General features: G+C 48.1%; 1 protein-coding gene across 1 annotated transcript; it reads right to left on the bottom strand.

The window, feature by feature from the left end:
* Positions 1 to 626: 626 nt before the first annotated feature.
* BAMBI (BMP and activin membrane bound inhibitor) lies at positions 627 to 5,849 on the bottom strand. The gene is given in 3 exon segments (NM_001201485.1): positions 627 to 1,122; positions 1,557 to 1,844; positions 5,481 to 5,849. Coding segments are annotated over 3 exon segments (783 nt in total). The 5' UTR covers positions 5,557 to 5,849; the 3' UTR covers positions 627 to 703.
* Between the last annotated feature and the right edge of the window lie 5,716 nt (positions 5,850 to 11,565).

Genomic DNA, 11,565 nt, shown 5'->3' with positions numbered 1-11,565 from the left:
TTATAAATAAGTTTCAGATTTCTCTTAGATGAAAGCTAAAAACCAGAATCATCCTAACAAAAAATTGTGAATAAAACATGATGTCCTGGCATGATGGGCAGGATGCATTTATAAATGCTCTGCGCTGTAAGAAAATTACACCTGTGCCACACGAGAATAAACAAGATCTTGGTCCTGTTTAAGGACAAAAACAAAACAAAACAAAACAATCAAGCCAAAAATCTGTCATTGAAACCCTACTGCGAACAAGGACAGACAGATCTTCATATGTATAATTAACATGTAGTTCCTTACCCTTCCCGCTTAGTTTTTAATTTATGACAAGACACTGCTAAATTTCAGACAAAATATATATATAATATATTTTTTTAAATCTTTACAATAAATCAAGATGGAGGAACTTCCATAAAGCACGTTTTCATTTATTCAGGTACTCGATTCCAGCTCCCCTGGATGCAAATAACCCTGGAAACAGTGCAGAGTCTTCTCTTTGCTTTTTATTGTCCGAAAGCAAATTAATACATCTGGACCATATTCACGTCTGTGCAAATAATCCTTCAGAAGAAATATCCCAGGTTCGGTGTGCGGAGGTCGTTTTGTCTCTCGAAGGTGATTGCGCGTCTCTCTTCGGATAAAGTGCTCCTGTCCAGCAGAACTCAAGGGCCTTCGAGGGTCCCGGAAGTGGGGTTCCGGGGAGTCTCCATCATACGAACTCCAGCCTCCCACGGCCGCTGTACACGCCCCAGTGCACCAGCGAGAGGAGCCGGTCGTGGCTGAGGTCAGCTTGCCTCATCTTATCGCACGTCAGACAGCAGTTCTCGTGGCCGCTCACAGGCACCATGCACTCCAAGTCCAACTTGGCAACCTGCCCCTTTTTGGAGTGGCGTCCGTGGAAGCTGTAGTGCAAACGGGACAGCATCTGCTGCCGCTGGTCCTGCAGCCTCTTGTTCTCGCTCCGCAGCATCCTCAGGGCCAGCATGATCAGCAACACCAGGATCAGCCCTCCGGCGATGGGAACAGCGATCACTGCCGCCCGGAACCACAACTCTTTGGAGGAAGTCAGCTCCTGCACTTTGGTGATGAGGTTTCTGCTACCGTCAGGCTGATACCTGTTGCCTTGTCCTATAGGAAGGAGCAGAAACAAAGAGTTCAAACCATGGTCACCCCAACCAAAGATCTGCGTGAGCATCCTTCTCCATTTCAAACAGGGCACCCCATGAAAAAGAAGCTTCCGATTCAATCAATGTTTGGAACAGAAATGCTGCAAAATCCAGGCAAAGAAGCTTCCAAAAACATTTGTTTAGGGACTGTCATTACTGATTCGTAATGGTCTCCTAATGGCTTCAAAATGCTGAAAAAAAACAGGCAAAACCTATTATGCAGACAGACATCTATGGCTCAGGCAGACCTAAGAGCTACTCAACAGAGTTGCATCTTTGCACCCAGCCCCGCCTCTCCCTCTTCTGTCTCTAATTACATTAAAAACAAAATCAATAGCAGACAGACACAGTCGTGGCTGTCACAAGCCTGTCGATCGGGAGGGGGCTTCTCCCTACCTGAGGCCTCCCCCTTGGGAGGGGCGAGGACATCCTGCAGCCCTCGGTAATTGCACATGTCTTCGTGACAGCATTCCAGCGTGGGGACGGCGGTGCCGGAGTGGTTTCGTGCCTGTTTGGCTTGGCAGATGTCTGCTGTGCTTGCAAGAGAGTCCAGACAGCCGTGGGTGAGAGGGGAATTTGGGTTCTGAGGATCGAGAAGCCTGGAGAAGCAGGCGCTCAGCTCAGATTTGCACATATAACCAGTAGCCACACAGTGGGCGGCATCACAGTAGCATCTGATTTCACCTGGAACAACAGCAAACAGCATGGGGGCAGTGAGTGAGAAGGAGTAGGCATCTCGGGTTAGTAGATGCAAACTATTCCATTTAGAATGGATAATCAATGAGGTCCTGCTCTACAGCACAGGGAATTACACCAGTCTCTTGGGATAGACCATGATGGAAGATAATATGAGAAAAAGAATGTATATATATATATATATACATATATATATATATGTATGTATGACTGGGTCACTTTGCTGTACAGCAGAAATTGGCAGAAGACTGTAAATCAACTATTCCTTAATTAAAAAAAATTTTTTTAAATAACTGCATCAAAGGCCTCCAGAGACCACCAGATCAAGCAACTCTCTGCTTCAGCAACGACCAAATCCCACATTTCAGACACCCACTCACTCTATAGAATATTCAGCTGAGGCCATAGAAGGGCAGCCCACGTGGGCTGGACAAGCCCTCTGTGCAAGCTGGTGCTTGCAGCCCAATGCAGGTAAATAGCAGTTTAGAGGAGAAATGTGTTAATCCCAGGAGCAGAGAATCAAAGTTGGACTGCGGTTTCAAGGATAAGTTAGCAAGTACTTAAAAATAACGCTTCTGTTTTTGAAGGAAAATAATTATCACAGTAACTTCTCTTACCACCAGGTAAATTACACTTTTTTATTCATTTTAATCCTACATGACCGTACAACAATGAAATGCTGGGCTTTTTGATTTTTTTTGTCAGTATAAATATTTGATCGGAACTGCTGAATTGTTTACTACCTCGAAGGCCTGTGCCAAGATTTAAGAGCTTTAGCTAACACCTTATAAAGTTATTAACTAGAAACACAACAATCTAGAAATTGCTCCGGTCAGGAGGTTTTAAAACTATGAAACTGGGCAATTCTTTGCAACCTCTCTAGAAAAGGCAAACTTTGCCTATAAAGATCTGTTCATGCAGGCAAGCTTTTAGTCAGTATATTGTAAAACAGGAACTAGGCAGTTTACAATTAGTGGTTTGCTTGCCAAAGTCAATTTCTTTCAGCCCAAATGGAAAGTCATAAAACTGGGGGGGCAGGGGGGAGGGGGTAAAAAAAAAAAATGGCAAGGCTCATTTCTCCTCCCCCTACCGCCCCCCCCCATTTTACGTGTAATTCAACATGGGACCTAGAAGGGGAAACACTGAAACTGAAAATCCTCTGCTGGCTGAATGAAAAATTCTTAAGGAAACCTCAAATTTTTCTACAGGAAGTGATTAAAAGTTTCCTTTGTAAGACTTAGTTTGTGAGTCGCAAGGCACGGTGAACAGTTTGCTGCAGCACAAAGATCTGAGGGCTTTCACGTAGAGTTGGGTTGAAATGATCTGGATCTGGGGGTCACCCCTCAGACGCTATCTGACCCGGTGGACCCCGGCCATTGTCACATGCCACAGCCGAAGCTATCTAAACGGAAGGCACTGGTGAACACACCTCTCTCCAGCTTTCCCATCTGAAGTTCCAGTCTTGCTGCAGAAACCTCCGCTCTGAAATTAAACATCGGGCCCTGCTGGTACCAACTTCTTCCCACCCCTCACCTTTTTTCCTCCTCCTCTCCTGAACTGCCTGAGTAAGACGTCTTCTTTAATTACCTGTCCAAATTCCAGGCCACCGTAAGGCAACGCTCAGCTTTCACTAGCAGGGGCTAATGCTTCAGTTCTTGAAAAACCAGCCAACTCAACACAGAGCGTTGGCAACCTGAGTGGAACCGTGCAGAGCCGAAGGTCTCTGCTCCCGTCCTGGGTCTGGGCCCAGGTCCCTTCTCCACAAAGCAAGACCTTCCAGTTAGAATCCTTGCCCCACTTGATTTTTTCCCTAAAGCTCACTTAAATGGTGATGACACGGAAATCTGACAAATTCCACATACAATGGTAAGTAGCAATAAAACAGATCCAGAGTCAAACCTCAATCCTGGATCACCTCGGACCTTGTGCAGGAAAAAAAAAAAAAAAAAGAAAGAAAGAAAGAAAACCCAATACAAGTGAAAATGCTGCTTCAGTGTTGACGAGGGCCCATTTCGAATCCTAGATTTTCAAGGACCTAAACCAGTCTAATAAAATTTTGACAGGTAACTAGGAAAGTTCTAACAACTTTGCTTTTTTTTTAATTGGAGGCACATTTGAGCCAGTTGAATAGACTTTTGTGTTACTGTATTAAAACTATATTTCTGCCATTTCATAAAGTTTCTTCCTGTGGCGTGCCAAAGGCCAGGAGGGTATGGTATTTTGCAACAGGGAACAATGCCCTTCTGTGCGCCCCCCTTTCGTGTTACTGTATGTGGTGATTAAACAAAAATGTCTGCTTTAGTCAAGATGGCTACAGGAGAGCCTGCTGGCTTCTCTTAAAGCTTTTGAAGTCCGCAGCAGTCAGAAATCTCTGATCCCCTAATTATATCATTATCAGGCACATAGTTTCGGTATCTGTGACTTCATGTCAGCCTCAGTCCAGCCCCGTTCGGCCGGCCTTTGATAGGGCCAGGGGGCTCCCCTCTGCAGGCTGCAGAGGGCTGTTATTTAGGGTTAATTACACCCTTCCTTCCAAAATAAATAAATACTGTAGCACATCACCCTCGCTGGGCTAGCTTATCCTTTAACCTCATGCCTGCTACATGGCAATTAGAGAAAAGTGGGGGGAGGGCGGCTGTGCAAAAGCTAAAAAATGCTTCCTATTTTTAAAAAATTGTCTGTTCACAGAATAAACAGATAATTCTGTTTATTAGAGGTCATGGTGGGGGAGCTGGGGGAACCCTGAAAACCAGAGGGAGTTGTTGGGGTTATTTCCACCTAAGAGGTGAAAGCCTACAGGAGAAAAAAAAAAAAAAGAAACTGACCCACTTCTTTTTTGGAGGGGGGGTGAGTTGAAGAGTGTTTATAAAATATGAGGTGAGTGGGAAATGGGACCGTTGACAGAGCCTACAGCTCCCAGCCACTGAGAAGCAACACAGCCCACACTCCTACACACAGACACACACCTGGGACACCTCCACTCCCAGGCTCACGAAGACACTAAGAGAAACACACAAAGACACTCACGAATGGAGACCCCTTTAAATACAGAAACACAGACGAATATCAACACACACTCAAATACAGAGATGCACACTCACAGCAGACACACTCAAATACAGAGATGCGCACACAACCGAGACATACAGACACAAAGACAAACTCAAATACAGACGCACACACAACCGAGACACTCAGACTCACACTCCTGCACGCAGATACTCAGCGCCAAACTGAGACACGGACACACACACACGCACACACACTCGGGCACTGTGCAAAAGGGGCAGGGGTCTGCTGTCCCTCCTGGCCGCCCCCGCTCCCGGCTGCAGACGCTCGGAAGCTCACTATGGACAGACTTACACATTTTGACAAGCACTAGCCCTGAGGTCCGACTCCACCTCCACGCGCCGGGCCCGGGACACCGGGGAGGGGGGCGCGAACGCGGAACCCCCGCCGCGACCTCTAAGAACTGGCAACTTGTCGCGACCTGCGGGCTCCCGCGCGGGAGGCAACCTCGCCCGCCGCTAACAAAGCCTTGGCAGAGGGCGACCGAGGCGGGCGGTGACGGCCGCCCCCGGGACCCCGCGGTTCTCCCCAGCCGGCAGGCCGGCGGGCACCCACCTTTGGTGAGTAGCACGGCCATGGCGCAGAGTTCCAGCTGCAGCCAGACGAAGATGTAGCTGGAGTGGCGATCCATTGACGCCCCCCACGGCCGCGGCGCCCCCGCCGGCTCCCGGAGCCGCGGCTCAGCTGCAGCCTACGGCTCCCGGCGCACGCAGGGCATGGGGGCTGCCCGGGGCGCGGGATCGGGCCGCGGCCGGAACATGGAGCGCGGCCGAGGGGCGTGCCGCGCAGGATCTAACTCCGCAGCCCCCGCTCCTCCGATCAGCTCCGCTTGGCGCCGCGGTCGGGGTAGGCTCAGGCCTCCGCTCCCTTCGGCCCGCCACTCCGCGCAGACACCGCCAGGCGCGAGCTCCTGCAAGCGCTCGCCCTGCTCTGCCCGGCTCCGCGCCGTAAATAGCGCCCCGCGCTGGGAGCCGGCCGGCCCCGCGGCCCCACCCCGCCCCTCCCCGGCCGCGCCGGCGCCGCCCGATTGGCCGCGGGGCTCCAGTCACTCACCCCAGCCGGGGGCGGGCCCAGGCGCGGGCGGGGGCTGTGCCCCGGGGCCCCGAGCGGCGCCGGCGTCTGGGCTGCTGGCGGCGCCTGCTGTCTCCCGCGCTCCCCCTCGCGGAGGCCGCGCGTCCGTGACCTTCGGGAGCAGAGGGTCGAGCCCGGCCTCCGGCTCTGCCTCTGGCACCCGCCTCTGTGAGCCTCACAACCTTGGGCCGGCGTCTCCCTGCACGTGGCTTCCTTTTTGTTTCCCCGAAACACACGAAGGACCCGCGTGGCCACCTGGGGGCCCCTCTACGCCGCGCTGCGCGCCCTGGGGGCGGGGGCGGACCCCCGGCGCGCGTTCTCATCAGTGGCGCCCCAGCAGAGCCCCGCCGGCTAGCGTGGGCCTGGGAGGGCGGCCCGCCCCATGGTGCTTCCAGCTTCCTCCTCCCCTCCCCTCCGAGCATCCGCCTCGCCCGCCGGCCCTGTGATCAATAAAGCCCAGACAGACAGACTGTTGATCAGTAGGAGCCGCTGACTTCTCCGGGGTAAACTGGGGCCGAGGAGCCGGCTACAGACACTTAACGAAAATTAGCAAATCCAAAAGCTCCCGGCGCCAGCGAGACGACCCAGGCCGACACCGACACTCAATTAACCACCCCCCAAACAGACGCAGGCAAACACAGTGGCCGACCCTGATCAATATCAGCCCCGCGGTGATCTCCTCTCTTAGATGCTAATTCATTTACTAGGACTTGGCGGGGGGGGGGGGGGGAGTGCTGCCGGCCCCGAGGTACCCAAAGGCCGTCCTGGGGATTTTGCTGGGTGTTTTGTTTTGTTTTCTGGAGGGGAAATTCAGTTTGAAATTCTTATTTGAGGGAAGCTTTTTTCCTCCCCTGCCCCCAAAACCTGGCATTAACAAAAGTCAACCATTTGCAAAATTTTCTTTTATTAGAGTCAGCCAGCGTTTTCCGACCTGATAAAATGTCAACGGGTGGGGCGGGGGAGAAAATCGCGTTCAATGCTCAGGTGGGAGAAGTCAAGCTCTAGAGGAGCCAGAATTCAGGAATGGGCTTTCCGACTAAGAAAGAATGTCTCCAGGACTGAAAATCAGGGGCGAACTTTGTAAATTAAAGTTGTTGAAAGTCCACAGCGCTGCAGGATGTAGTTAATGAGATTGCTTTTGAGAAATAACATTTATATGCAGAAGAAAAAAAATAAACTGATTTCATAAACGAATGTCCGGACCCCAGCAGACGTTTTCAGAGGAAAATAAACTGGTCAGGCACCAGGTAAACAGCAGGTGTTTCCGAAGGGCACGCTGAGGAGGGGCTGGAGTAGCACGTCCTGCCATCTAATTCTTTGACAAGTTATCAATTCTAAGGGGTTTATACAGACAATACTTTTCTTGTCAAGACACTCTCTCTTTTAACTCGAGAGTCAATTATTGGCTAACAGGCAACTTTTCCACGTATATGCATGGAGTACCCACTGTAGGCCAGGCTCCCAGCTTGTGGGGTTAAAAAGATGTCAGAACTTAAAGAATAAATCACAAAAATAAATACATAGTAAATCACCACAGTGGAGTTGGAGGATGATAGAGATTGTGTGCCCAGGTACGCTGCAAGAAAGACGGAAGAGGTAAGGAGTTCCTTGGTGACGTAGAGGATTAAGGATCCAGCAATGTCACTGCTGTGGCGCAGGTTCGATTACTGGCCCAGGAACTTCCCCATGCTGCGGACATGGCCAAAAACAAGAAAGAAGGAAGGAAGATAGAACGGAAAGAAAGAAAGAGAAAGAGTGAGAGAAAGAAAGAAAGAAAGAAAGAAAGAAAGAAAGAAAGAAAGAAAGAAAGAAAGAAAGAGAGAGAAAGAAAGAAGAGGGAAGGAAGGGAGCAAGGAAGGAAAGAAAGAAAGAAAAGATGGAAGGAAAGGAGGGAAGGAAGGAAGGAAGGAGGAAGGAAAGAAACTAGTCCGGGAAGTTAGAGAAGTCCAGAAGGCAGTGACTTGGGCATGATGCCTAAAGAATAGAAAGGGACCGTTCCACACAAAGGACCACAGGATTTTAGGCATGAAATTCATTGATTGCACTGGAGCCTGTGGTTGGTCAGGGATGGGTAGATGGGAGCTACGAGCAACTCCTTGTTGCTGGAGCATAAAATGTGACGCAAGGGGCAGGCAGAGAGGCACCAGCACATAACTATGTTTACCTGTGATGTAGATAAAAATATATGGTCTAGGGGACTGTGTTGATGAACCCTGTATTGTAGCAAACACTATCTGAGTGGCTCCCAGCCCACTTCAGAGAATGTCTCCTTTCTCTGGAGCCAGACTAGGGCGCTCTGCCCCTCTGGCAGTAACTAGTCATGTGACTTCAGCTGGACGTATTAAGGCTCTCTCTTCCGGGTCCCTAGAGATGCTGGTCAACCTCTAGAGGTTACTTCATGGGAGACAAACAACTTCAGAGTGCACCTGTCTGCAAAGCAAGAAAAAATGACAAAGATGTGCAGAGCAGCAAATGTAAATCCCAGCAGATTCCCAGTCACTGGGTTAACTCAGGCTCCTGGAAAAGGTCCCCCTTTTACCTAAGGGTCTTTTTCTTTCAACCCAAAGGGTTCAAACCACGGTGCTTATATTTTACTGAATTAATATCGCTGTTTGTTATTCCAGGATGTATACTTTTTTGGCTGCAAACATAACTCAGAATAAGAACATCATGATCAGATGGTGATTCCACCTCTTTTGTTTTATACTATTAGCTTAATGGGAAGGCTTTTTTAAATAGCTAAAAATTAGTTTGAAGAGAAACAAGTCTCCATTTTGTCTAATGGTTTTGGAGCAGACATGGACTTTTCAACTCAGTGAACAAGAGTGTTTGAATCGATATGGAAAAATCGCAATTGGTTTAGGAATAATATGTCACTTAATGAGGCCATGTCAATAGTTGAGAGAATATACAGCAATTTTAATTGAATTTAAGACTCAAGGAAAGCTGCTTCTCTATAGAATTGTACTTGTGTTTCGTATATAATTTGGTTATTACTTTCCTACATGTAAGTGGATAAGTAGAGGGGAAAATAGTAAAAATCTAGCTGTTTTTATTTATTTTTTTAATCAACAAATGAAATCAATGACCAAAATTCTTTTTACAAGTTATAAAGGAAATTCAGAAAATATAAGCTGGGAATGAGCAATCTATACCTAAGAACAGAAAGCTCTTTAGCCCTAAAGAACTGAAATAATGAAACATAATAGTTTTATTTTATTTCCTTCAAACAGTGTTCTAGATAAGATGTATCAATGGACATTACACTGTATAATCACAGCATACCACTGTGATACATTTCATGGTTATCCTCTGCCACAGGGAAACTCTAAATTTTGGAGTTCCCGTCATGGCTCATCGGTATCATATTATCCATGAGAACTCCGGTTCTATCCCTGGTCTCGCTCAGTGGGTTAAGGATCCGGCATTACTCTGAGTTGTTGTGTAGATTGCAGATGAGTCTTGGATCTCGAGTTGCTGTGGCTGTGGTGTAGGCCGGCAGCTGCAGCTCCAATTTGACCCCTAGCCTGAGAATTTCCACATGCTGCATGTGTGGCCCTAAAAAAGCAAAACGAGTTTCCATGGTGGCTTAGTGGAAACGAATCTGATGAGGATCCAGGAGGACGCGAGTCCAACCCCTGGTCTCCCTCAGTGGGTTAAGGATCCGGTGTTGGCAGTGAGCTGTGCTGTAGGTTGCAGACAGGGCTTGGATCTGCTGTTGCCGTGGCTGTGGTGTAGGCCAGTGGCTACAGCTCCAATTCACCCCCTAGCCTGAGAACCTCCATATGATGCGGGTGCAGCCCTAAAAAGACAAAAATAATAAATAAAAACAAAAACAAAACGCTCTAAATTTTATTTTTCTTATAAATAGGAAAAAATACCCTCAAGGGTTTTTAGGTCCCAACTCATTTTGTTAGGAAACCTCCAAATACTCTTGCAATCTCTGCTGACCCAAGTAATGCCATTGTTTCCCCCAGTTGTATATGATTTCCCCATTTTCAGCAATGCCTCTCTCTCCACCAGAACTTTTTTATGCTTTGTTCGGAAAGAAGCAGTTTATTGAAGTTTCTGGCAAGCACACAAACAACTACTGCAGTCTAAGAGATAGAATCTAACATTTCTGCCTGGTATGCAAATCTTCTACCAACCAACAATCCACAGAGGCTGGACAATACTTGGAATTCTCAGTAGCAGTTGCTTTTTTCGGGGGGAGGGGTGTTTATTCTTTTTAAGGCTGCCCCTGTGGCATGTGGAAGTTCCCAGGCTAGAACTCGAATTGGAGCTGCAGCTGCCTACACCATAGCCACAGCAACATAGCATCTGAGCCTCATCTATGACCTACACCACAGTTCACTGCAAGCCTGAATCCTTAACAACCCACTGAGTGGGGCCAGGGATCAAACCCACATCCTCAAGGACACTAGTTGGGTTCCTTACCACTGAGCCACAATGGGAGCTCCTTTTTGTTTGTTTGTTTCTTTGTTTTTTTTTTTTTTTTTGTCTTTTTGCCTTTTCTAGGGCCGCTTCTGCGGCATATGGAGATTCCCAGGTATGGGTCTAACCCGGAGCCATAGCCACCGGCCTACACCAGAGCCACAGCAACGTGGGATCTGAGCCGTGTCTGCAACCTACACCACAGCTCACGGCAACGCCAGATCCCTAACCCACTGAGCAAGGCCAGTGGATCCAGCCCGCAACCTCATGGTTCCTAGTCGGATTCGTTAACCACTGCGCCACGACGGGAACGCCTCTTTTTTTTTTTAAGTCATTTGTTCTCAGTAGAAGTTAGGCATGCAGAGCTAAAATTTACTTTCTTTGGAATATGGTCAAAGGTGAGAGATTAGCGTAGCCCAAAGGAATGAGTGTCTAAAGAAGTTTTTGCTTTTCTTTTTTTCCTCTAACATGGACAAGAAGATAAATGACAGAGTCCAGGGCCTAGTGTGATCTAGGAAAAGGACTTAGAAAAAAAGTTGGGGAAGTGCCATAAAGACTTCTTTTTTTTTTTTTTTTTTGTCTTCTGTCTTTTGAGGGCCACACCCCGTGGCATGAGGAGGTTCCCAGGCTAGGGGTTGAATCGGAGGTGCAGCCATTGACCTGCACCACATCTAGAGCAATGCCAGATCCGAGCCGTGTCTGCGACCTACACCACTGCTCACGGCAATGCCGGATCCTTAACCCACTGAGCGAGGCCAGGGATGGAACCCACAACCTCATGGATACTCGTCAGGTTCGTTAACCTCTGAGCCATGATGGGAACTCCAAGACTTCTGTTCTGGTCAAGCTATTGTCTTCTAATACTGGATCTTCCAAACCGAAGTCTTCTCAACAGAACAGAGGGAGGTCTTTTGTAGTGGAACTTGAAAGTTACTGATATTTGCCATCACGTTTCTGTCACTGCCACTGTTTTTACTTAAAAACAATTTCAAAACAGTTACACAGTATTTGTGTAGCCATTCACAAAGTATCAAGATACCCATTACATTTGATGTGTTGCATTTTTTGCTGTACAGCAGAAATTGACAGAACATTGTAAATCAACTATAATAAAAAAAATTTTTTTTGTTTTAAT

The sequence above is a fragment of the Sus scrofa genome, chromosome 10 (assembly GCF_054392235.1).
Source record: "Sus scrofa isolate SSC_HxYL_T2T_F1_AM1 chromosome 10, Sscrofa_HxYL_maternal_Yorkshire_Landrace_v2.0, whole genome shotgun sequence".
In the NCBI taxonomy this organism is placed as follows: domain Eukaryota; kingdom Metazoa; phylum Chordata; class Mammalia; order Artiodactyla; family Suidae; genus Sus; species Sus scrofa.
Note: the sequence above shows the minus strand (reverse complement) of the source record. Positions and strands in the feature narration are given on the sequence as shown.